The sequence below is a fragment of the Harpegnathos saltator genome, unplaced genomic scaffold, assembly GCF_003227715.2.
Source record: "Harpegnathos saltator strain DR-91 unplaced genomic scaffold, Hsal_v8.6 scaffold597, whole genome shotgun sequence".
Classification (NCBI taxonomy): Eukaryota; Metazoa; Arthropoda; class Insecta; order Hymenoptera; family Formicidae; genus Harpegnathos; species Harpegnathos saltator.
This window is the reverse complement of record NW_020230423.1, coordinates 28,474-55,000: the sequence shown is the minus strand read 5'-3', so window position 1 is coordinate 55,000 and position 26,527 is coordinate 28,474. Positions and strand designations below refer to the sequence as shown.

Below are 26,527 nucleotides of genomic sequence, written 5' to 3'. Positions count from 1 at the left end.
GGCGCCAAAGTTTGCTCGTTATTTGGCATTAATTTGGCATCAAGTGGCGTACCCAAGGTGTGCTCGATGTTTGACGCCAATTTGCTGTCAATTTTGGTAGCAAGCATTGCGTGTTACTTGGCGTCAATTTGGTATCATGTTATGTGCGCAAACTTTGCTACATAAATGCTACCAATTTGTGGACATTTTTTGATAAAACAAGGTTTATTCCAAATTTGTACTAAATTTGCCAACAAATCTTGTAAGCAAATCTTTGACTTTATTTGGCAGAACAGATTTGGCTATCTGGGATACGGCGGGCGCGCATGCAACTATATATTTATACATTAAATATGATAGAAAAGAATAGTTTTGTGCAACTTTTGTCGCATTGTTTCATGCCGTCCTAATAACTTGGAACTAATCTTTTTTGAATACGAATATATTATTGTAGCATACTGTTCAGCGATATGTGATATTAAATATAGTTCATGCGAATCTGAAATTGTATCTACAACTGGATGCGGTGGATAAAATAATGAAGGTAATTTTGGTTCAAGTATCTGCGTAACATTTCTTACAATATTAGATTTAAAATATTTAGAAGATATTCCCTCCTTAATAATTTGTGCTTTGAAATATTTCTCTGTAACTGAAATAATTTGCTCCACAGCTTTAGACGGATAGCTAAGTTTACTTCTATTAATGAAACTTGTAAATGCACTTGAGGTATTAGTTTGAACGCAATATGTATGATCGTGTCTTTTTGCTAAAATCATGTTAATGCAGTGCATGCATGTAATTTGAGATGCTAGTTTATGTACTACATATCCTCCTATGTAATGCAAAATATTTTGTACAAACATAGAAAGCTCGATGTTGTCTAACATTTCAGTTAAGTCATTTAATTGTTTAATATCTTCAGTATTTTTTTTAACGTTTGAAACATGTTTTTGATTTTGAAATTTGAATATTGCTGGTAGATTAGAAGTATCAATGATGCAGTTTGCATTTACGCTTGCACAAATTTTATTTTTAAAAAGCAATTTACGTAAAGCCCACTTAAATTGCAAGCAATTGGGATTGTCATTCCAACTACCTTGATTTCTGATACACGAAAAGTAGAGCTCTAAATTATTTTGAGAACACTTGTAAGGTAGGATATAATGTAAACTATAATATAAGTTGGCATTGAAAATAGATCATTTGCGAGATAAACAAAACTAGATGCATCTAAAATAAATCCTAGAGCAAAAGTTTTCTTATTACAACGAAATACAGGAACGTCATTAACTTTTAATGACGAGATATACGAAACACTGGAATCAAAAATTTCCTTAAACAGTTTTAAATTTTCTTTTCTTATGGGCGCTTTATAATTTTTTCCAAACGAATTTCGTGTATTCATCATATCGAATAATCTATCAAATATTCTCAAAAATTCGCAAGTGGCTTCGCTACCTTGAAAATCCTTATTACCACTAGTCTTAGAAAATCGATAACGTCTGCAACACTGCTACTTATAGTTTGTGCGGCCAATCGAACATTCATTTTTTTATTAAAAAATGAAATATGTGCACCACTTATTTTATTTGCTAGCTTGAAATCTTCTTCTTCTTGTAATGAATGCAATTTTTTTTTTAAATTAAAATCTATTTTCCCTTGTGGGCTATTGATATTACTTTCAGCAAAAATGTTCCTACTCAATTTAATTATGTGACACGGGTCGAGTATGCAATGTATTAGGTTGTTCGGAAAGTTCGTTTCAAATTTCGCGCGCTCCACATTTCTATGTAATCAGTAAGAACGAGGGCGCTCTAAACGATTTTATGTTTGACAACAACAAACATTCCCGGATCTATGAGCCCGCTAAGGAAACTTCGCAAATCTTCCTAAGTGCAACTATTTCGTCAGAAATCAGTTTGAAAAATGGAGAACCAAAAAGTCCATTTTCGTCATGTAATGCTATATTGCTTTAAACGTGGCTTCACGGCTTCGCAGACCCTGAATGAGATGTTCTCAGTATATGGAGATGCCTGCGTCACTCACCAGACAGTTCAAAGATGGTATCGAAGATACGAAGCTGGCGATTTCAACATGGAAGATCAAGTTCACTTAGGCCGGCCTCAGGAGGTTGATGAAACGCTTTTTATGGATCTCGTGCACGAAAATCCTCGAGTGACAGTTAGAGAACTCGCCGACACTCTGCACAAGTCTGTTTCCACCGTGCATGACCATCTGAAGAAGCTAGGATTCTCAAGTCGACTGGATGTGTGGGTGCCACACGAAATGAATGAACGGCAGTTGCTGGAACATGTGAACGTCTGCGATATGCTGCTTCAACGGCACCAAAAAGAACCGTTCTTGAAGAGGATCATAACAGGCGATGAAAGTTGGATCCTATACAATTATGTTAGCCGCAAGAGGTCGTGGGGAACTAGCGACGCGTCTACGCAAACAGTGGCCAAGCCGGGGCTTCACGCCTCTTCAGCCGGGGCTTCACGCTCCAAAGACTCTTCTGAGTATCTGGTGGGATTTTAAGGGCGTGGTATATTATGAACTTCTTCAACCAAACGAAACCATCAACGCGGCAAAGTACAGCCTTCAACTAGACGAACTGAAGACTGCCATCGCACGGAAGCGCCCTGAATTGGCCAACAGGCGTGGAATTGTTTTCCATCATGATAACGCCAGACCTCACGTCGCAATGTCTATCCGTAGGAAGCTGTTAGACTTCGAATGGGATGTTCTTCCTCATCCTCCATATTCTCCCAACCTTGCCCCATCTGATTACTATCTATTTCTTTCTTTAAAAAATTTTCTTCGGGACAAGAAATTCGAGTCTTTGAAAGTCCTGAAAAGTCGTCTTGATAAATTCTTCGCCAATAAGAAACCTTTATTTTGGAGCAAAGGCATCATGCAGCTTCCTGAAAGATGGGCCAAGGTCGTTGAACAAAACGGTACATATTTGCTTCAATAAAGTTCCTCTTTGCGTAAAATATTGCGCTCTTAATTTATTTAAAAAATTTGAAACGAACTTTCCGAATAACCTAATATATTACTATTATGTGTTAGATGTCGAAACATTGTTGTAAATGGTTCTTTGGAAAAATAGTAACCAAGTATTTCAAAAGTTTTTTTATTAGTCCCACATCCATCACATGTTATTGATCATACGGTTATTCCTATTTCCTGTAGAACTTTAATTGCATGGATTAATAACTGTGCTTGGAGATCAGCATTTAATTTATTAACGTAAAAATAAGCAATTGGACATTTAAATCTATATGTATATGATACTATCTGAAAGACTAGAGCTTCTTTGGCTAACTCTTCCTTATTTTCCACCGCAATATTGCCATAATCTATATATCCTCGGAATTTGTCATTTTGTGCGTCATACAATGACTACGGATAGCCATTGAGTCAAAAATTAAAGCAACGTTTTTTAGGTACGTTTTCTCACAAACTTCTTGTTTTAAAAATTGAACAACTTCAGTCAGAAAACCAACATCACATTTATAGGTACTCATCCATTTTCGCAATGTTGCTGAATGTGGCAAATGCAACTTTTTTTGTACAAATGAATATGCCTTTGGAGAGTAAAATGAAAGCGTTAATGCAAACTGCTTTATCTCATCTGAATACCTTCTGCGAGAAGGAGAAACTTTTTCATTTTTTAATTCATTTTTTATTAAATATAAGGTTAATCCTGTAAAATTATTTTCTAATGCCTGCTCTAATGCGTCAGTACATTTATCATTTTGTTTTAGATGAGCTATTAATGCTTTCATGGATGCTATGGATTTGTCTCTTCGTCTTAAACGTTTTTGCAATATTACAAGTCTCCTCTTCGTTTGTGCTTCCTTTGGAGATAGAAGTAACAGTCGTTTCTCTACTTGAACTGCAACATCTTTCTTTATTTTTTTACAAGACTGTACCTCTTCTATTTGTGTTCCAACATCCGTCATTCTTTTTCTTTTTGGTGATTTCAGGAAAGACACACCACTTCCACTTGTACCGCGTTATCTTTCATTGTAGTAATTCTGCTTTCATTGACCTTCAACATAAGTAATTTTAAAATAATCTACAAGCAATTATTTCCAACTGCGACATATCTCGCAATATATATGTATGTATATAACAATTATTATCCGTAATAAACGCCATTGTGAATACCATTCTTGAATCAGGTAAGGTACTACCTACTACCAGGTAAGGTACACTAGCATCATTTGGGGACAACTCAATACTGAGTTCATTATTATGTTGTTGGGATGCATGTAGGGTGGTATTCATAGTCGATTCTTATTTTGAGGACCGCCTTAAGTTTGGTCTCAAGACATTCTCTACATTCATAATCAACAAATAAGCGAAGACTTGAGCAAAACCTGAAGGCAAAACTGTTCGAAGACTATCTTATTTTAAAACCTCTTAATATTATTCATAAACTAATCTTATTTCATATAAGCATTGACTTAAAGTTATCTTATTACTACCAAATTCATAGTCGTTCAAGATTATCTTATTCGACGTATATATAGTTAAATAAGGCGGTCTTCATCAAGTCATGTTAAAAGTAGACTTAAAATATTAGTAATGCTCAGTGCTTGTGTAGCTATTTTGTCCGTAGTTAAACAAATTTATTTTTTAATATGGAAGTGGTAAATATAATTGATTTACATAATGATTTAGAAATAGAGGATATTAATAGCGATGATAATAGCGATGAAAGAGACGTGCGTGTTCCGAAAAGATATATTAGAGACTGGTTCGATCCGTTTCACTTTTATAGTAACAAAGAATTTAAAAGGCGTTTTAGATTTAATAAAGAATCTGTAATACACGGAATTTTGCCAGAAATTGAAGAAGGACTTGCACGCAATAATAATCGTGGTCTTCCAATACGTCCGGTATATCAATTGTTAATTTGTCTACGGTTCTACGCTACAGGCAGTTTTCAGGTTAGAGAAGATAAAATATTTAATTATACATGCAATAAGTTATTATATATAGTATATATTATACATGATAAATTTATACCACAGCAGAAATATCCAAAATATATCATAAGCATATCCTAAAGATATTACAACTTCTGTAAGATATCCCTATGATGTGTTTTGATGATCATGAAAGAAGGAGGGCGTACTAGGTGGCGACGGGACGCCGTGCGTTCGGGACCTGCATTTCATTTTTCGTTCCGAGGAGAGAAAAATATCGAGAGCGCGGTAGTCGCTAGACCGGGAATCGAACCCGGGTCTTTCGCTTGCCGGGCGACTTGCTCTAGACCACTGAGCTATCTGACGCTCCACGCTCACGACACTCTCCCCTCCCCAAATAACGTTGAGAGATGTCGTTCGGAAGCGACATCTCTAGTGCTATCCCGAGCGCACGGCGACTACAGAGAGAGGCATTGTTACTTGTACCTGGTGGTACAAGCTGACAGTCTCTCAAAGTCAAAGGTTGCTATCCTTTTAAGACCTGCTGTCCATGTATGCCGGCCTCCACCGTTGCCCCTCCTTATCCGGTGCAAATAATAGAAATAAGCCCCGGGGTCGACGCCATATTTTGGCTGCCCCCGGGCGCTTGGACACGTTTTGCAACGCGCCGAAGGGGGATCCACCATGAAAGAAGGAGGGCGTACTAGGTGGCGACGGGACGCCGTGCGTTCGGGACCTGCATCTCATTTTTCGTTCTGAGGAGAGAAAAATATCGAGAGCACGGTAGTCGCTGGACCGGGAATCGAACCCGGGTCTTTCGCTTGCCGGGCGACTGCTCTAGACCACTGAGCTATCTGACGCTCCACGCTCACGACACTCTCCCCTCCCCAGATAACGTTGAGAGATGTCGTTCGGAAGCGACATCTCTAATGCTATCCCGAGCGCACGGCGACTACAAAGAGAGGCATTGTTACTTGTACCTGGTGGTACAAGCTGACAGTCTCTCAAAGTCAAAGGTTGCTATCCAAGCTATATCCTGCTAGGATATATTGAGATATCTATCATAATTATTTCAAATAATATTTTATAATTATAATTCTTTTGGATTCATTAATGCAAATAATATATATTTTTTTTATATTTTTACAGGCAGTACTTGGAGATACAATTATTGTCTCGCAACCAACTATATCAAGAGTTGTATTTCGAGTATCCATATTGTTAGCAAGGATATTCAATAGGTTTATAAAAATGTCTTCTACACCAGATGCTATAAGAGAAAATCACAATCTTTTTAAAGATATAGGACGTCGTGCTGGAGGTATTGGTTTACCAGGGATTGATGGAGCTATTGATTGTACACATGTATGATTAGTTGGTACCAAATTGCAGATCATAGAAGAAATTTATAGAAATCGAAAGGGATATCTATCATTAAATGTACAGGTATGCAATGCAACATATGTAAATACACACATATTAATTGTAATAAAATGTTATTAAGTACATTATACTAAAATATATTGGTTTAATATATTTTTATATGTAGGCTGTTGTTGGGCCTAGAACAGAATTTTTGGACATTGTTCCAAAATGGCCGGGTAGCCAACATGATAGTAGAATTTTTCAAAATTCTGCTATATACATGAAATACTTTCAACGTCAGTTGCCAGGTATTCTAGTAGGAGATGCAGGATATCCCTGTTTACTATTTCTTTTAACTCCTATTCAGAATCCGCAAACAGATGAGGAAATTGCGTTAGTATTTTTCTGTGGTTACATTAGGTTATATATATATTTTTTTTTATAAAACGTTAGTAAACAAATGTATTTTTTTACAGTTACAATGTACTTCACGGAAGAACACGTCAGATTGTTGAAAGAACATTTGGGATATGGAAACGTAGATTTCCGTGCTTATCTAGAGGATTAAGCAACAAGTTAATTGGTTCAACAACAATAGTTGTTGCGTGTGCTGTGCTGCATAACATGTCTTTAATTTTTAATGATATGTTACCAAAAGAAGAAGTTGAAGAAAATAATGAAATAGAAATACCAATTGAACCACACTGGTAGCCGGGAGAGGATTTTGTAATGCGAGAAGCACTTATTGAGAGACTGTATAGATAGTTTATTATACAACTTATTACATAACTTATACAATGAACAAAAAATAACAAAGTAAATTTTATTCAGTCTTACTTTTTGTTGCACATTTCCACTGTTAATTATATATATTATTATTATATATATTTTAAAAATAAAATTTTTAAATTTTCTTTTATAATAAAACAAAATATAACAAAGTGAAAAATATTTTGTATACATCGTGGCTGTGCAGTGAGTTATCGGACACTAACATAATACGGTTAATCTATATTATTCAATACTTTAATATTATTTCTTGCAGCTAAAAATAAATAACTTTCTCTTATAATATTTCTTTGGTTAAATGGACTTCGATATTTCCTTTTACAGACTTCTTTTAAAAACGCATATTTTCTTTCTCCCTTTGTAATTGTAACTCGGCTAACTCAGCTTTCGCAGTAGCTTCTCGAATTTGTAAAGCAAATAATTCTGTTTGAAGATTTTCTTTCATTGTAGCAATTCTTTTCTCATGAAATTTTTTTATATCTGATATATCTTTCTCTTGTTCTATAATTTGCTTTATTCTTTTTATCTTTACAGTATCTTCCTCGCTAACAAAATTTTCTTTTATATTTCTCTTTCCTTTTGCTATTTTTACTGGTCGCATACAGGCAAAATCCAATTTATTTTCTTCTTTCAGCTCAAAAACTGTAAAAACAATATTTAGTTACTTCCTCTCATTAACACTATAAAATAAGTAAAAAATAGTTTATACTACCTTCATTACAAAGATTAGTATCTTGGTTCTCTTTGTCAATCATCTCTTCCATTATTATATCTGAAAATCGTTAATAATGAATCTAAATTATTTGACAATATTTTTAAACAAACGTATTTATTTTTTCTATTGTATATAATTGAGTAAATATAAAAGTATTAATAAAATCTATATAATTAACAAATTATGTACCTTCTCGCAGATAGTATGGTATATGTAAATTTAATTTTGAATTAATTTTAATCGAAAATACCTTGTGTTTTGTTAATTTCTTTATCATTCAGCTCATCAACATTACTCCCGTATAATGATGAGATGTCATCATTTACTAAAAGGTTCAAAACATGTTCTCCTTTCTCTGAATCATAAATAAAATATATTAATATATGAATTATAATAAATATTTGTAAAATTCTTTCTATCTAGTAAAATTATATCTTTAGCATGTGCAACTATGACCGTTTCAAAATTATTGACAGTGCTGAAAATATTTAATATACGTGACATCAATTGTAAGATTCCGTTTCTAGCATGAAGCGCATAATGTGAACATTTTCTATAATATATGTAATATGAACTATAGATAAATGTGTGCATCATGCATTTCATGCGAGAAATGGAATATACCTATAGTTTGTGAAGGCTGGCAATGTTTGGCAATGATTATTGGAACGCAGTCTATATTATGTTTAATAGTAAGAAATTTATACATAAATATATATATATGCCTTACTTATGTTTCTTTATTTATTTTTAAATATATTTTTAAAGTTACCTACCATTTATCTCATTTTCTGTCATATTAGATGTAAATAGAACAGGAGCTGTTTTTAAAAGATGTGGTGTTATTATGGCAACATCAGGGTCAATGTTTATTTCTGGTAGTGGCGGGCCACCACCAGTGGCTAGACGAGCTTGTTTTTCTTTAGTTAATAATTCTCTTTGAGTTTGTTTAATATTTGTCCAGAGTTTCTTTAGCTGTTGAACTGTACGCTGCAAAAGGGAAAACATTAATATCACTAATATATTTAGAGCTGTATTTCAAAACTTTTCTGTACGTAGTATAATTAATTTTGTTATATTTACTTCTTGCATAATCATGGAAGAATCGTTACATCTCTTACAAATTTCAGCCCATGCAAGTTCTTTGTCATGAAGTGTTGAAGAATCACTTTTTTTAACCTCAATGACGTGCTTAAAATCTTTTAATATCTCTACGAAAAGTTTTCTTTCCACAGTTGTATAATGTTTATTCTTCGACATTTTCAAATTTTTTAATTTTAAAGATTGAAATCTTACAATGAGACAACTAGCAAATAAAAATTTGTTAATTCTTCTAATCAAATGTATCACATTTCTCACATGTCCACTTTAACTTGTTGCACTGTGTAGTAGTACAGTTAAAAAGAACAGACCACTCTTGTTTTAACCACTTCAGCTCAAAGGAAGGATCATTTTTATTGGTTGGCCTAAAAGAAATAATACGGAAATAGCCGAATGATCAATAAGTATCATCTTAAGCAAATCTTTGCGAAGATATTCTCAAATAGAATAAGAGTTTCTTAGGCAAAAACTTCTTCGCAAAGATTATCTTAATATATGTTTATGAATTATATCGATTTTAAGGTGATCTTCATTCAATAAGATAATCTTGACTAAGACGATCTTCAGTATCGCCTTGAGACTCGACTATGAATACGGCCCGTAGTCTACTTGTTTGTATCTATGGCATAACGAACAATATGATATTTTACAAATAGAAATAATTTATGATTCAGATAATGTCGAAACAAGAAGTTAATTTAGAAATAAATAAAAGCCAAATGTAAGAAGTTGTATATGAAATATTCTATTAATAAATTCAATGCTCAATGTATGTGTGTGAATATTCAACATAAGCTAATATTTCGATCATAACCGTCCTCAGTGCAATACAAAACATTAACATAATATGTGAAGAAAGTAGTTTCTGCAATTTATATGTATGTACAATATTGCTTTATACATAACGTTAATCTACTGTATTGCATTGAGGAGGATTGTGGTATACGACTGCTTTGCTTATGTCTTACATTCACACATTTAGCGTTGAATTTATTAATAGAATATATATTTTGCACTTGACTTCTTGCATTTGGGCCCTTCGTATTTCTTTCTTAGCATATTACACATTTTTACAAAATGATGGAAATATGCTATAAACTTAAATAAAATTTATGCAACTCACCACTTGACAAATGTTAATATTTTCTTTACTTTCTTCGGTCTCTCGAAAAATAGTTGGTACCGCATTCTTTTTTAATGTTCTTTGAAAGAATGAACCAACTGTATAACATTCTTTCTTAAAACGTTCACTACAAATAAATGTCGATTTTGTATGATTTTGCAGCAACCCTTCAGGAATATTTTCCATCCATTTTGTTGCGAGTTCTTCATTCGTCACAGGAAAGCTAAATAAAATTAATTAATACATTTGTACATTAGAAATATATCAGGTTAGGTTATCTGGAGGTTATCTGGAGTTCGACTATTTACCTGTGAAATGTCATTCTTTCGTTTGGATTTCAGACATTTTTGCAGTTTTTTATATTGCAATGTTTTACCATTATATATATATATATATACTCAACCTTTTAATTATATTAATTTAAACTACGCTCTCCTTACTATGTAACACAGCGCAAGTGACATGATGTGACATGTGAGCTTACGTTTTTAGCTCAGGTAATACGTGACAGACAAAAACGGAGATACTATTTGGATATTCTCTCTCTCTAGCCGCGGCCCCTACCAGGCCAGCGCCCCTTCCAGTTAGTTATATAGTTCAATGATCTCAGGAAGGAATCAAGAAGTAGTGAATATTGAACGACGTTATTTATAAGGTAATCCATATCATCTTTAAATAATCAGTTGACATATATTACAAATTTTTTACATGTAATGCAAACTAGAATTTTTACTTAATTTTTGGCTAATATTTTTTTCATATCTTGCTAAACCGCTGTTCGGAAAATTGCTTATTCAGTGAAAGCTGTTTTAATAGTTTGACCAAAGGTACGTTATATTTACATCATTAAATGATGTAAATATTTGTAAATATAGTTATTACAGATATTTATATTGTTTACTCATGTTTACGGTGCACCTTTGGTCAAATTGTTAAAACAAATTTTACAAAAATTTATAAGCAAATATTAATTACCAGAATGCAATATGGAGAATGCTGCAATTTGTAATTATATACATAATGATACTTGCAGATAATTGTGGTTTATGATTCTGAATATTATTGCATAAATAGACACTATCATTAAATGATGTGATAATTATATAGAAGACTTCCACCCCTCACCTCTGATTTCGACAAAAAAATAATTAATCGACGCGTTTTTGCAAGACAAACAAGTTTTATACTTGAAAAAATCGTCGTTCTGCTTTGTGGAGCAAGATAATTGTTACAGTTGACGATATAGTTTAGGTTAGGAAATCTGTCACAGAGGTGAGGACCGTCTTTTCTATAATTACAAATGCATTTCTTAGCTTTTCTAATAACAGACAAAAAATAAATCTTTGCCGTACTAGAAAGATGAGTCTACCACATACTAAAATGATAGATTCTGAAAAAAGTAGTAAAGGCTTCTACGCAAGGGAGGATATATCATAATATTTTGTGTGCAGAGAGATCAATTAATACAAGAAAAATAGTTTCTGCCATTCCATCATTTCCGGGTGACTTAACATGCAGTGATATATATAATATTAATGAAGATATTAATGTGAGGAATAATAATAGAAACGACATTTCAATGTCACAACGTCATAACGGTATGTACTGTTATTATCAATGTGATATGTAATATTCATTATTATAATACTGTATATATTTCCAGAACAAATAAAAACCTATGAAGCATCCGACGATGTACAATCATACGATATACCTATAGTAATGGAAAGTAAGTACACATTATTGAAATCAACAAAAATAAGTTTTAACAGTATAACATTAATATGTCTAAACATTGTAGGTTCTTCATTGTGTGCTTCATCGTCTGCAGAGGTACAAGAAGATCCAAATATAAAAAGTATGTATTAATGTACAGAGTGTTCCGTAACTCATCAAGCAGCCGCAGTGTATAGGTAGAACGGATAAAAATAATCAGAAAAGTTACATACCATATTGTAATTTTATCAATATTTACTTTGTAATTAATTAAGATATATAAACGAATGAACGCACGGGAAGCGGTAGAATGGACTCTATGTGCACAAAAATTGGCTTACCTCTTAGTAACGATGAGTAACAGTTGATTTGGAGACGGAATGACATGCAGTATATAACACGGTCGCGCACCGAAAAATCAACTGTTACTTATCGTTGCTAAGAAATAAGCCATTTTTTTTTACACAGAGCTTATTCTACCGCTTCCTATGTACTCATTTGCTTATATATTTTCATTAATTACGGAGTAAATATTGAGAAAATTACAAAATGGTATATAATTTTTTTAATGATTTTGACCTATTTGTACACCGTTATTTGTTCTATCTGTACATCGTGACTGCTTCACAAGTTACTAGATATTCTGTACACACACACACACACACGCGTGCGCGCGCGCGATGGTTAATAGTGAAATAGTAGCAACAAATAAAAAAATGCAATACTTTATTTTAATGATATTTAATATTAAATTTTTTTCCATATAATATCATGTTCCACAACTTGTTCAAAGTTTGTGGGAGTAAGTGCATTCCATCACTGCAGTATTTTTTTTAATATCCGCGATGGAATGCCCTGTTGCTTTGAACATCTTTTGCATATTACAAAACTATGCACTTATGATGAGTTCTTTAATTTTAGGAAATAAGTCTAAGTCCCTAAAAAAAGTCATTCCATTAATAAGAAAGATGTTTCAATATTTTTTATTGTCACTTTTGTCCAAACTTTTTGCCATTGCTGGTGCTATTGAAATTGAACCAAAAAATAAACTACTTTTATTGATATATATCATAACATGTCTTCAATGCATTCTTATATTATGTCCTATGCTTCTTTAAAATTTTACAGGTCATCAGATCCTATTATACTCATATTAGATAATGTATCGATGATTGAGAATTGGATTGAACATTAGATTTCGACGAACTTCGATCTTGGTTACTTTTATTCCAATTAATCTAATTTTAACCTTCAATTCACAGTCTTCAATCTCCAATCCCTAATCTGATTAGGCATTTAGGAGAATATTTGCAATTTATAAAAGATGTTTTGACAATTCACACACTCCGTCACTGATATCAATTGGAATAATTCTCCTAATGGAATCCGGTGCTTCGTAAAATTTTAAAAAGACACAGAACAATATAAAGATACATTGAAGAAAAGTAATGATACATATCAGTAAAAGTAGTTTTGCTTTTGGCTACTACTTCAATAGCAGCTATTATATAAGTGTGTGCGTATATAATTTGAATTACAAATATCTAACATTATTTTGTATTTTATCTATAACATACTTTATTAATAACTTTAGTAATAGGTGTAATATTAATTATTGTATTGCAGAATATTTAAAAGAAATGTTACGTATGCAAGCAACGTCGAATTTAATATTACAAGATTTGAAACAACGAGTAAGCAGAATAGAAGAAGCAATGACGACTCGCACTCCCGTTTTAAGGAACAGCGATTAGAACAGTAAAATCGCAAAAATTTTACCATTACAAACAATTGAAAGCATACGAGACTTTGAAGCGTTATTACACGATACTGATGAAGCAGTAATACAATTCGTAAGTTTTTACATTAATTTTACATTAATTCGTTCATATCACATAAATTTTCCTTGTGTATGTAGATATTAAATCCTGAAATTATTTCAATAGTAGTTTTATTTCGATACTGTATTATTGCTTCGCTATTTGCAATTGCTCTTTTTTAGTGTACATTTTTAAAATTTGTTAGTGTACATCATTGCATATTGGTTTTTTTTTCAGTGTTATTGAAATAAAGTGTTGCCATAATAAAATATTAAATTGTCTAATTGTTTATTACTGTTTATAGAAAGACTTTCTGTTCAAAATAGGAGGAATTAATCCTCGGGATAATATTCATCGCACTCTGTCAAAACTATTCATAAACGAGTGCGCTCTTAATTGTTCGTGGAAAGGCATTCGTAATAATTTTAAAGTCTCCGATTTATATTTCATTAAAATAATGAGAAGTATGTTTTACACGTTATTAAAAGCATCCGTTAACCAAAAATTATTCCAATATTATTTTATATATACTAACACATTAATTTTTTTTTTAGGAGAAATTACTTTACAACATTCTACTTTAACAGAGGCTGGATTTGATAATATAGTGGCGGAATGGCTGCGTTTTGCTAAACAAAGAAAACAGAGAGAAGAGAAAGGAAAGCCCGCCGGAATAAATGACTGACGAAAATAATTAATACTTTTAAAATAGATGAGGTTCTATTAAAATATTATCAGTTTTTATCATTTTTCAATCATAATTATTATTTCAATATCTTCTTTTTGTGATTTTATTATAACGTATGTTCTCAGATGTTTTTTTTTTAGTTTTTGTGAGTTTATTGTAATGTACGTTTTCAGACATTTTTTTTCGTGTTTATTTTAATGTGTAATGTCGATTTCATTACAACGTTTCCAAATTTTATTTTCGTTTTTATTTACAGTTTGTACAGAAACGTTGCTTCTTTTTTTTATAATATATGTTACATATATTTAAAAATATATGTTTGTTATTTGTAATAAAAAGAAATATATATTTACGAAAATATATATATTTTTAAAATTTAATAAAAATAGTTTATATAAAAGTAAATGTACTTTTAATAAAATTACTTTCTAATTGACTGTTAATAACTATTACGAATACTTGAAATTTCAAGTATGTTTATTCTATCCAATTGAATAAAATAGTTTTATGATAAAAATGTTGTCTCGCATATTTGTTACAAATATGAATATTACGGATATCCAATTGTTTAATTAATTGTAATTAAAAATAAAATTTTTATAACTTTTATTTGAAATTATTGAAATAATTTGATATTTATGCTATTCACGTTTGAAACACATACAAATATTGAATTACTCAAATTTTTAATATAAATTAAAAAAAAAATGGACATCTCATCTCTTCCAAAAGTTAGTCTAAAACATTAATAATTAAAATTGGATACAATATAAATTGTAATATACATCAGATTGTAAAAAATTCACGAAATTATAGTTTAAAGTAATGTTCATTTTAATAGAACTTGTTTTCGCGATGAAAATACACAAATTGTTACGCTTCTTTTTAATTAAAAATTTTTCATTTATTTCAAATTGAGAAAAATATCAAAATTTGTATATTTTCATCGAAAAGAAGTTCTGTTATAATAAACAACACTCTTAACTATGACTTTTCGTGAATTTTTTAAAATTTATATCTATTACAATTCATGCTTTGTTCAATTTTCATTTTTTTATGTTTTAGATTAATTTTTAGAAAAGATGACTGTCCAATCCGTCTTTCCTCATATGTAACTATTCAATAACAAGAAATATTAAGATTATATAACAATTTTATAAGTTTTATAACAGTTATATAAGTATTCGGTTACTTTTTGAAGGTTATGTAACATGTTACCTACGTGTTATATACATGTAACATTAACGTTACATAACTGTAATTTCTATGAGTAGGAAATTACTAGTAACGTTAATATAACCTACTACATCTGTGTTATATTGCATGTTACATTTCATTTTATTAAGATAATATTACAGTTATATATCCGTGTTTGCTGGATACAATATCGCAGGAATATTATAACAATGTTGCAGAGTGATATATCAGACAGATTGAATAAATCAGTATTATAAAGTGAAAAAACGTTAGAAAAATCGATATAAGATGAAATTCGTGATTTCGGCTGCAATGTTGAGTCCGCCATATTGAAAAAAAATTTAGAAAAAAAACTACCCACATATTTTTAAGGTACAAATGTTAATAACGCGATCTTTGTAGTTTCCGGTATAAAATAACAATTTTTTTTAAGAAATCAATGATTTTCATAAAAGACAGACTGAAGAAAATACGCCGTTTTGTTTAGATCTAAATGGTCAAATCGTAAAAAGCTTACTCGAAAACTCTTAAAAAAATTATTCCCGAAAAGAATTATTAGCGATTTCTTTAATATCTGTTAGCTCAAAGTTTATAGTCACGCTATTGATGGTTGTTGTACTCAGTTTCAGAATCCTTTACTGAATAAGATATACAATTTTTTCAATTTGCGAAAAGTTCTTATTGGGAACTTCTATAAACATTATTCTTTATGCTATCATTATATTTATATTTCTATTATTGAAAATTGTCTTATATATATATATATATATATATAAGACGTATATATATACGTTAATATTACATCTGTATTTTTATTATAAACATGGTAATGATAAGATACTGATTTTAATAAAAACTTTTTAGCAATTATGGTTTATAGCATCTTACAAATCTTATAAAATTTATGATTCTGAAGCTATGATTACCGAAAATATTTGTGTTTTGACTTAACAGATGAGCGATATATCAGACAATATCACTGGAATATTACAATATCACTGTAATATTACTGCAATGTTACAATGTGACTATCGTATGGCAACATAGTGGCAATATTACAACGTTATTGCGCGATGATAAATCTCATTGCAATATCACAGGAATATTGCCGCTATATTCCAGCATGACAGATCGCCACGTAATATTTCTGATTATCGCCGCAATATGGCAGTGTGAAACAATTTATATACAGGGTGTCCCATTTTAATGTCACATCACAAATATCTCAGAAACACTGCGTTAAATAAAAAAATGTTCGAGACAAAAGTTGTTTGGCTTGAAGGAGGATAAGAAAGCGATAGCATTTTGTTTATAAATGGCGCCACTTTTGAGATATTCACTGACAATCAATTTTAATAAATGGAAATCCGAATTTTTTATTATATTTTCTTTTTCTATCAATTAATTTGAACAATTTTTGTCTGAAACATTTTTTTATTTGGTTAATATTTTTTGAGATATTTAAGGAAAACTTGGTAACTTTTTCAACATTTAACTTACGATATCTCGCTAACTATTCGTCGAAAGAAAAAATAGTATTAGACTTTTTTACTTTACTTACTATCAAGAATATATTATTATAATAGTGCCCTAACTTTTGTTAACTTATCGACCTTTGGAAATTTCAAAGTTATTAAATTAACAAAAGTTAGGGCACTATTAATATATTCTTGATATTAAATAAAGTAAAAAAGTCTAATACTATTTTTTTTGTCGACGAATAGTTAGCGAGATATCGTAAAATAAATGTTGGAAAAGTTACCAAGTTTTCCTTAAATATCTCAAAAAATATTAAGCAAATAAAAAATGTTTCAGACAAAAGTTGTTCAAATTAATTGGTAGAAAAAGAAGATATAATAAAAAGTTGGGATTTTCATTTATAAAAATTGATGGTCAGTGAATATCTTGAAAGTGGCACCATCTATTAACAAAATGCTATCGCTGTCTTATGTCCCCCTTCAAGTCAAACAACTTTTGTCTGAAACATTTTTTTATTTAACGCAGTGTTTCTAAAGCGTGGTCTACAATGGCCGTAAGCAATGAGAAGAAAGCGTGAACAGTAAGAAATGGACCAACCACAGTTGATTATTTTTGTCATAATCGACTGTGATTGGTTTATTTCTTACCGCTTACGCTTACTTCTTACTACTTACTGCCATTGTAGACCACGCTTGAGATATTTTTGTAAGATTTATGCCTAGGACATTAAGTATTTTTGCAATATTGCTGTGATATTTATGCAATATTTCAGTAATATTCCTGCAATATTGTAGCAACATTTAAGAAATATTGTAGCAACATTCCTGCACGATTGCAGTAATATTTCGGCAATATTTTGCAATTTTTCTACAGTATTGTGGCTATATTTCATAGGTACTCTTGCAAGATTGTGGCGATATTTCAACAACATTGTGGCAATAGTCCTCTGATATTGTGACAATATTCCTACAACATCATAACAATATTCCCGCAATATTTCTGCGAGACTTATGCCTAGGACATTAAATATTTCTACAATATTGTTGTCACATTTATGCAATATTTTAGTAATATTCCTGCAACATTTCTGTAATATTCCTGCAATATTGCGGTGCTGTGTAGGATACTATGAAAAATATTATAGGGATATTCTCAGTATATTAGATATATCTATAGTATATTTAGTATGAAAACAGTATATACGAATAATATCATGTGCTGTGTGGGTAGCTGTGTCTAGTAGAAAAGGCCTCATTGTAAGAAATGACGTGGCAATAGAGAAATTTTTTGTAAGTAGTATATCATACTTAAATCCTACTTATTTTAATATTATTATATATATCTAAAAAAATATATAAATTTAAATTAATAGGGGCGTATAACATCTTACTAGTACCTAACATCTTTAATTAATATGTAGAATAATGAAAGTTAAAAATAGGTAAAGTTTCATGTTCATGTCTTAGTTACTTATTTATTATCTATTTATTTAGACCAGAGCTCGGCAAAATGTGCACACGACGGCCGATTTTCGACTATCTCCGCCCACCGCTATTCCCTTTACTACTTAAAAAAAAAAACGCGTCAACAATAGTACCTCATGGGTGACGTGGAAAACTATTGGAAACATGCTCCTGAGGCTCGAGCGGCTTGTAGGCAGCGCGCGAAGTGGCGAGGTAAAGGGAATAGCGGTGGGCGGAGGTAGTCGAAAATCGGCCGTCGCGTGCACATTTTGCCGAACTCTGATTTAGACCAATAGATGATAATAATGATAATGAATCTATAGATGAGCCAAACATACGAAGTACACTGGCAACAGATGTACCAACCTCAAAACAGAATATTGAGACTCAAAACATTGTAATTGTTCCAAGCAAGTAAGTTGAACAAAAATATTTTTTAGTGATGTATAACTAGTTTCAGATTAATAGATTAATAATTAATCAGAAATATATGTTACAGACATTATTTAAAAAAAAATGAGAGAAAACAAATGGGCACTACAGCTCGATTTTTAGAAAGTTGCCAAAAAAGTATAATCAAACTGTCAACGGACATTGTTGAAGATAAAAATATTAAGAATGAGATACAAAAGGAATTGTTAAATGCCAAAAAATACACCAAAAAATAAGAATTGCACAAGAAGAATGTGTTGAACAACTTAAAAAAGCTAATAAATTAAAAGAGGAAAAAAATCGACTGCTCAAAGAATTTCTACACTACTCAATACAAAAGAATGAAATGTTTATTTAATATCAGTTAAAGTCTTACAGTAATTAAAATTTTATAGTTAAATATAAAAGTTATTTTTAAATGAGAGTTTATTATGAAAGTCTTATTTCAAGAAGTTTGTATTTGAAGTTTCTATGTTATCAATATTAATCTTTTAAAAAATGTTATAAGTATGAATATTTAATAGAAGTTTAAAGAAATGTTTTGTTTTCAAATAAAATAAAATATTATTAATAAAGATATTTGTAATAAATTATATTTGAAGAAATGATATTTGATGATTAATAAAGATATTTGTAATAAAAGAAAGGATAATAAAGTAAATTGTATATTTGAAATATTGTTTATTATTATTCGATTTCCTATGTCACATTATTCTGCACAAATTAAACGACATAATTGCTCACGACGATCTATTCCATTCTCTATTTCTCTAGGTGCATCATTCACTTCCACATTGCGGTTTACAACTTTAATATCAGGATATTCATCATTTATTTGTTCTTCTAAATATTGTAAATCATTAACATCTGCAATATTATGTAGCACGCAACAGGCGTGTATGATCTGAACCATTCGCACTATGTTTCTTAACTTAAAGTGATATAACTGTTGAAAACGCTGTTTTAGACAGCCAAATGCGTTTTCAATAATCACTCGGGAAGAACTTAATTTGCGATTGCAAGTTTTCTTTGTGCATGTGTCCATTATCCCTATATGATACAATTAGTTGTTTCAGACAGGGATATGCACTATCACTCAGAAAAAATAATTATCTGTAAAAAGATTTGTAAGAAATAATGGTATCAATTTTTGTTATTAATTACCTTTGCGATATTATATTTCTTACCTTCTCAAAGTTCAGGCAAATCGTTGCAAATTGGTGAATTTCGAAATACCTGTGCGTCATGCACTGAGCCCGGATATTCTATGAAAACATCCATGAATTTCATTTTATGATTTATAACTCCCTGAATATGTAATGAAAAATAATGTTTTCGGTTAATATATGAATCAGAATCTTGTAATGGTCGATCAATTCGGATATGAGAACCATCAATAGCACCTATAACAATGTCAAATATAAATAATGCATCACCATTTAATAAAAAAATAGTTAAAAGATATATGAATATAAATATGTTACCTATTATACCAGGGAATCCTTTTTCTCTTTCGTAAAAAGCTGCAGTTTCCATTTTTTCAACTGTAGTTGGATATTTTATAATATTAGGCATAATAGACATTATAAAATCTGTAACTCTAATAATAATATTATACAAGGCACTAAGTGTTATCCCAAATCTGTCGGCAACATCTCTGTATGATGCACTTTCATGCCCTATAAACCATAGATAAGTCAATATATGTTTTTCGGCTGTAATTTTAGAGCGCCCTACAAGATCTATAAGAAAATACACTTTAAGTTATACATATAACATAGAATATATTATTTTGTTAAAAAGTAAATTACGCAGACAGCACCAATGTCCAAACCTGGGACATAAGACGTCAGATGTCTTTAAGATGTCTGGTCGTAAGATGTCTTATTTCCTAGTTTCGGATATTCTGTCTGGATATTTTCTTTCCAACCTATATCACATATAAGTTATTTAAACTTTTATGCAAACAAAACTTAAAGACAATCTAAATTTTTATTATAATACTTACTTTCCATGGAAGTAAATATTTCTGAAACTCTGAACTATTAAACTGTATGTTATTTATTATGATAAACGGAAGTGCATTATAAAATCCATATTATTGTAATTATGTACAATATTTTCTACATAATTAACAATTTTAATATGTGCAATTCATTGAATTATACCAAGAATTGGATGTAATATTAATATATTTTGATCTACAAATTTAATATAAGTTATAGTTAATTTTTAGTTTTTTTCTTGAAATTTATAATATAAATTAATAATATAATAAAATTTATTGTATATTTAATTTCATATTACCGTTATCATTTTCATCCACGATAGGTTGTAACGGTGGTATTATCATAAAATCTTCATCTGAAGAAATGTGAAGAATCAAATAATAATGCGTAATGCGCCATATTGCTTACTGCACTTTAATGTTCTTTTATCATTAGGCCGGTTCGTTTTTACTGCACTGCTGAACTGGTGCATTAAGTTAAAGTGAGACAAACGTAGGTTTTCTCACTTCAACTTGTTGCACCAGTTCAGCAGTGCACACAAAACGAACAGGCCTATTGGTGCCACTTCTGCACTGATGTGAACCAGTGTTGTATTTGTCTGCTGTTCACTATACTGACTGAACTGGTGCAGTCTGCACTGCTAAAAAGTACGCTTTCTCTTGCACGGTTTAGATAAAAAGAACGCTTTAGGCCCAGTTCCACAACTTGCTTTAAACGGAGTTTAAAGCTAAACCGATAGTTAAAAGCAATAGTATATGCGCATATACTATTGCTTTTAACCATTGGTTTAGCTTTAAACTCCGTTTAAAGCAAGTTGTGGAACTGGGCCTTAGTGCAAATTTCGTGAACTGGTGCAGATAGTTCAGCTAAAAAGAACAAACTTTAGAGCTTAAGCCAGCGGCACACGGTGCTTGTTTTCGTGCTGGATTGCTTGCTGGATGAAAATATTGCATTGTGATTGGTACATTTCCGAAGATGGATGGAAATGCACCAATTAGAACGCAGTATTTTCATCCAGCAAGCAATCCAGCACGAAAACAAGCACCGTGTGCCGCTGGCTTTATATTCAGCCATGACAGTGGCTCTCAATTCGATATGCTCCCTCTCAACCGGCCGGCGCGCGCCTCAGCTGTCGGAGGCTTCTGGCTTCTGGCGCACTGACATGACAACAAGTAATTGTTTTTATTGACAGAAACCGATAATGTGAGGAAATCTGGACGAATTTCTGTACATACGAGAACGCAGTCGATCGGTAAGTAATCACGAGGTCGTTAGGCCACGCGAGAAACTGCGACATTTCGTGCACTCTTCATTCAACAAAGGAGAGATTTTTTGTTAAACTTGGCGTTCACAAGTAATGCAGGTTATGTGAGTTTCGTCAAATCTGTTCACTCATCGACGTCACTCGTGGGAGTGCGTGATGGGTCAAGGTACGGAGACGTGTGCCGACCGGCCCACGGAAGTCAGTGTTATCCGATTCGTCACGCGAAATCGCACCATCGAGGAGATCGCGCCCAAAAAGGTGAAATTCATGGAAGCCATTGGTTGTGGGGTCGATGACCCCTAATCCAAAACAAATAGCAAAATAGACTGGAACAAAAGCGAAAACACTTTGTGATAGATTTTCTTAGAATTTTAGTATTATTATTCGGTTAACATCTCTAAATCTTTGTACTCTTAATATATTGAATCACTTTTAGTAATCTGCAAAAGGATGATTGATTTTCTTGTTTTTCTATATTTTTTTATGTTTTTCTATATGTTTTTCTATATTGTTTTATTTAGTTGCATTTGAATTAGTATGTTTTATATTCATATTTCTCATATTTTTTGTACTCTAAATTCATTCTTCCACTTGATCCAACCTATCTTGTTTATTAGATATTAAGTGAATTTAGATTTTAAAACTAAAGATATTAAACTCCTATGTTTTTATAATAGCTAATAGTCTATTTGTACTTGTAAAAATGGATTTAATATTTGAATTTAAATATATAGGATATATATACTTGCAAACAACGAGGTTGTGGTAAGGTGTTCACCAATCAAGATGAATATAAGACACATGAAGCATTAGAGGCTTTAAAAATTCGATTCATGTAAGCTTGAAATCAAATTTATTATATGATTATATCGAATAATATATATCTTAGAACGTGCACATTTTCCAGATTTTTGGAAGATATAATATATTCTTCCTGTAGATAAGATTTCTAAGATATTTTCTTGCAAATATTTCTTAGTTGCCGTGAGCCTGGCTGTGGGGAAGAATTGTCAGATCCGGGTAGTATGTGGCGACATTATCAAGAATGGCATAATAATGAAACAACTGTCTATGCATGTCCATATACTAATTGCGGGTCCTTGCATCCTACCAGCAGTAATCTCGAAGAACATATTGAGAGCTGTCATAGACAGTTGTCTTCTCTGCCAATGGAGCCTGAGATAATTTGTTTCGAAAGCTCTGAGAATGCGACAGACGAGGAAGTCGCACAAAAGACTGACGAAGGATGCTACGAAAAACTGCCGAGTGAAACCTTCAATCAGAAGGAAAATTATGGAAGTAACGATGATAGCTGTCATATTAGGAATGATGGGAAACCTCCAGCAAAGACTGAATTCTGTCATGAGCAAAATAAAATCACGGCTGTTACGAACAGCGAAGAATACTCGAATAACGAATCTATAAATGGTATTAATAAGTTCTCAAAGAATGAAGATTTACTTATAATTAAGGACAATTTCCTACGGAAATATGATGCTGGCACGCCTAAGTGTGAGGAGGTTCTTCAAGTGGAATGTTCGCAAGATAAAAACAGTGTGGTCTATATAAGCGGTGATGTGACCATCACGTCGAAGAACATGAAGACGGAGATATGCAATATGAATATACGAAGTCAGGAACATAGAATAGATTTAGGAAACTTGGAGCGGGTTTTTAGGAGTGGCCTCGAACGCGATACTTCTTCCAAGATCGAAGACAACACGCTAGAGACCAATAGCAATTGTTCTGACGACGAGGAATATACACCGAAGAAACAACGCATGTCTAGGTACAAACAGGAAACATATAAATGCGACGTAAACGGTTGCGGGAAAAAGTACAAATACATATCGCATTATCGTCATCATCAAGACAGTCACAAATTAGTCACAAATACAATTAGTTCCAATGCTACTAAGCAAATATCCAAGGTGAAGCAAGGGAAGTTGTCCACTGTCAGTTTCTTTATGTGAGTGTGCTAAATGATATACATACCATAAAGAGATGTTTTATAATTTTCAATAAAGTTTTACTAAACTATTACTTTTAATAACTTCTATTAAATTAATGCAATACATCTAACTTTTTTCAGATGTAAGGTGCCTGGGTGTAGTACGCAGGTGAATAGCGTAACTGGCTTATGGAAACATTATCAGGACAATCATGCCAATTCCAAGTCACCAGTAGTTCAAACTACTACTAAGAACAATGAAGTGTTTCGGTAAAGTGTCAGTAAATTAATACGTAGAATAATAGGCCCACGCCTGTTTATCGTGAGCGTTTTCTTGCGATGCAATTCGCAGTTAAAATTGTGCTTTGTACGAGTATTTCGTAGTGTAATTAATCGTAATAAGCCGATATTTCAGATGCAAAGCGCCGGGATGCGAGGTAGAGTTCAACACAACATTGATGTTGTACAAACATTTCAACGAGGTTCACTCCAATAGTTCCATTGGCAACGCAAACGGAAAGACTGGTAATGGTGGTAGCTTTCACTTTACTGAAATGTTCCAGGAAGATACTGCCCAGCAAGCAAATTTTAAGACTGACTTCAAAGCCAAGCATAACATTAATTTGAATGACTACGTCGAAAGCGGCGACGAGCAGACTGCTCATATTGCTAATAGCTAAAGAAGAAATTCTTTTCGGAATTGAATCTAATCAATGGAAAAAGGTCTTCTCCAATTACGATGCTAAATAGGCTAAAATGGCATAATAATTCAGAGTATTTTACAGAGATCATTATCTTAACCAGAATTAATCAAGAATAAATCGCTTTAAGCTTGCGTGTAAACACTTTGGTCCGTAATCGAATGTTGTTTAAACTACGACAGTAGATTCTCCTAGTAACTATAAGTGACGTGGACTGTGTAGGATACTCTGATATCAATAATTGTGATCGTGATGGTGATCGTGATTCTGATCGTGATCGTGAATGTGTTTGAGAGGATTTTCATTAGGCTGCTAGGTGTATGCTGCGGTGGGATGAAAGTAACAATTCAAATAAATCGGTTAGAGTTCAGTCTAAAAATATATATATCATTTTACATGAATAAGTTTCTTACATGAACTTTTAGATATTATATTAGACTACTAACGCGCCTGTGGAACTTATGGACGTTAAAGAAAGTGATTCAAACAGTGAAGAAATGATGGCTTGAGAAAGAAGGAAAATTTAGATTTGATTCTCATCATTAATGCCAACAAATTGAAATTTGTAAAACTGAAAGTAATTTCTTCTCATCTCATTGAAATGCAACATTTTGTATATTGTATTTTGCATAGCTTCCTATATTTCGCAGATATACGTTAGTGACCTGTTATAGTATGTGTATAGAGATCTATGATTTTTGTCGTCATTATGAGTGAGGCTAACCCGCTGCAGCAATTTGCACCTGTAATACAAGACTCCTGACTTTCTGTACTGATTTTTACTGTTTTGTATTGTGTCAATTTTTATGTAACTTATATTCCTTATACCAATATTGTTGTTACGATAGATATCTTAGTGACATAAGTATTGTATAGCATTTTTATTTGTATGTCTGTATGTCTAAAAATAAAGTGCAATATTAAACAAATGAATATTAATCAAGTGAAACGAAATATATTAATAGTATATTCAAGAAGCATGGGTTTTAATCTACCAGGAGTCAATTAATAATGTCACAAAACTCTAAATCTTAATGACCTAAAAATTTTCAAACAACTTAATTGATCTTGGATGGATTAAAACCCATGCCACTCGAATATTCCACAATTTTTGTATCAAGCTGTAACGAGGAAAATTTTAGAAAGATTAGAAAATATTCTGTATTTCCTATTTAGAATATGCGTGTATGCATGCATGTATATATCATACATAATATGAATAGACGGAGCACATGGGCTCCTATTTTCTATAGGAGAAAGTGACAATTACGAATAATGAAAGTGAGACAAAGTAGGAAGTGCACATGCATTGTCTCTATCTTCTCGCACCTGCGCAAATTAATTATAATCCCAGAATCCGATCAGTTTATCGAAAAAAGGTTATCGAGGATAGAGAGACACACAGAGAGAGAGAGGGAGGGAGGAGGGAGGGGAGAGAGAGGGGAAGGGGAGGGAGAAAGAGAGAGGGGGAGGGAGGGAGGGAGAAAGAGAGAGAGGGGAGGGGGAGAGAGAGGGGGAGAGAGGGGGAGAGAGAGGGAGACAGAGAGAGAGAGAGAGAGAGAGAGAGAGAGAGAGAGAGAGAGAGAGAGAGAGAGAGAGAGAGAGAGAGAGAGAGAGAGAGAGAGAGAGAGAGAGAGAGAGAGGGGAGAGAGAGGAGAGGGAGAGGAGAGGGAGAGGAGAGGAGAGGGAGAGAGGGAGAGAGAGAGAGAGAGAGAGAGAGAGAGAGAGAGAGAGAGAGAGAGAGAGAGAGAGAGAGAGAGGTGAAGAGGATAGAATATATAAAGTATAATAT

The 26,527-nt window shown here is 32.1% G+C and overlaps 3 protein-coding genes and 1 long non-coding RNA gene across 17 annotated transcripts; 2 read left to right on the top strand and 2 right to left on the bottom strand.

Annotated features, from left to right (window-relative positions):
- Positions 1-4,692: 4,692 nt before the first annotated feature.
- LOC112589752 (uncharacterized) lies at positions 4,693-7,113 on the top strand. The gene is made up of 4 exons (XR_003113758.1): positions 4,693-4,943; positions 6,072-6,368; positions 6,472-6,680; positions 6,764-7,113. It is a non-coding gene; the product is annotated as an uncharacterized LOC112589752 (long non-coding RNA).
- Positions 7,114-7,219: 106 nt separating this feature from the next.
- On the bottom strand, positions 7,220-10,503 carry LOC112589751 (uncharacterized). 4 transcript variants are annotated; one of them, XM_025304197.1, is made up of 8 exons: positions 10,324-10,498; positions 10,016-10,238; positions 8,875-9,511; positions 8,568-8,781; positions 8,416-8,466; positions 8,042-8,146; positions 7,789-7,848; positions 7,220-7,718 (listed from the first exon to the last, which is right to left on the bottom strand). In XM_025304197.1, exons 3-8 carry the CDS (start codon positions 9,049-9,051, stop codon positions 7,408-7,410), a joined length of 918 nt encoding a protein of 305 aa, XP_025159982.1. In that variant the 5' UTR covers positions 9,052-9,511; positions 10,016-10,238; positions 10,324-10,498; the 3' UTR covers positions 7,220-7,407. The 4 variants fall into 4 exon arrangements, with proteins under 4 accessions (XP_025159982.1, XP_025159984.1, XP_025159983.1 ...); XM_025304199.1 differs by having other exon boundaries at positions 8,875-9,257; XM_025304198.1 differs by having other exon boundaries at positions 10,045-10,238.
- A 9,111-nt stretch (positions 10,504-19,614) lies between these two features.
- On the bottom strand, positions 19,615-21,562 carry LOC105181342 (putative nuclease HARBI1). Of its 9 annotated transcripts, none has more exons than XR_003113765.1 (6): positions 21,368-21,562; positions 21,118-21,282; positions 20,645-20,740; positions 20,295-20,552; positions 19,998-20,213; positions 19,615-19,923 (listed from the first exon to the last, which is right to left on the bottom strand). XR_003113765.1 is itself a non-coding variant. In XM_025304201.1 (4 exons), the coding sequence occupies exons 1-3, from the start codon at positions 20,823-20,825 to the stop codon at positions 20,002-20,004; spliced, it is 414 nt and encodes a 137-aa protein (XP_025159986.1). In that variant the 5' UTR covers positions 20,826-20,950; the 3' UTR covers positions 19,615-19,923; positions 19,998-20,001. The 9 variants fall into 9 exon arrangements, 1 of the variants encoding a protein (XP_025159986.1); XR_003113760.1 differs by having other exon boundaries at positions 20,633-20,740; positions 21,368-21,561; XR_003113762.1 differs by having other exon boundaries at positions 20,633-20,740; positions 21,118-21,174; positions 21,368-21,561.
- Positions 21,563-21,859: 297 nt separating this feature from the next.
- LOC105181341 (transcription factor IIIA) lies at positions 21,860-25,658 on the top strand. 3 transcript variants are annotated; one of them, XM_011138045.3, is made up of 6 exons: positions 21,860-22,071; positions 22,183-22,341; positions 22,818-22,918; positions 23,063-24,052; positions 24,176-24,304; positions 24,450-25,658. In XM_011138045.3, exons 2-6 carry the CDS (start codon positions 22,240-22,242, stop codon positions 24,712-24,714), a joined length of 1,587 nt encoding a protein of 528 aa, XP_011136347.1. In that variant the 5' UTR covers positions 21,860-22,071; positions 22,183-22,239; the 3' UTR covers positions 24,715-25,658. The 3 variants fall into 3 exon arrangements, with proteins under 3 accessions (XP_011136347.1, XP_011136346.1, XP_019696104.1); XM_011138044.3 differs by having other exon boundaries at positions 22,175-22,341; XM_019840545.2 differs by having other exon boundaries at positions 21,860-22,341.
- The last annotated feature ends 869 nt before the right edge of the window (positions 25,659-26,527 follow it).

Bases quoted from the DNA above. Each gene is read 5' to 3' on its own strand.
- LOC112589751 (XM_025304197.1), bottom strand. From the start codon at position 9,051: ATGTCGAAGAATAAACATTATACAACTGTGGAAAGAAAACTTTTCGTA. The intron at 8,782-8,874 runs GTAAATATAACA...TCCCTTTTGCAG, and splicing joins CTTCCATGATTATGCAAGAA to CGTACAGTTCAACAGCTAAA. The intron at 7,849-8,041 runs GTATTTTCGATT...AACGATTTTCAG, and splicing joins AGAAATTAACAAAACACAAG to ATATAATAATGGAAGAGATG.
- LOC105181342 (XM_025304201.1), bottom strand. The intron at 20,214-20,294 runs GTAACATATTTA...ACATTGTTATAG, and splicing joins AGGATTCCCTGGTATAATAG to GTGCTATTGATGGTTCTCAT.
- LOC105181341 (XM_011138045.3), top strand. From the start codon at position 22,240: ATGGGTCAAGGTACGGAGACGTGTGCCGACCGGCCCACGGAAGTCAGT. The intron at 24,053-24,175 runs GTGAGTGTGCTA...AACTTTTTTCAG, and splicing joins TCCACTGTCAGTTTCTTTAT to ATGTAAGGTGCCTGGGTGTA. The intron at 24,305-24,449 runs GTAAAGTGTCAG...CCGATATTTCAG, and splicing joins AAGAACAATGAAGTGTTTCG to ATGCAAAGCGCCGGGATGCG.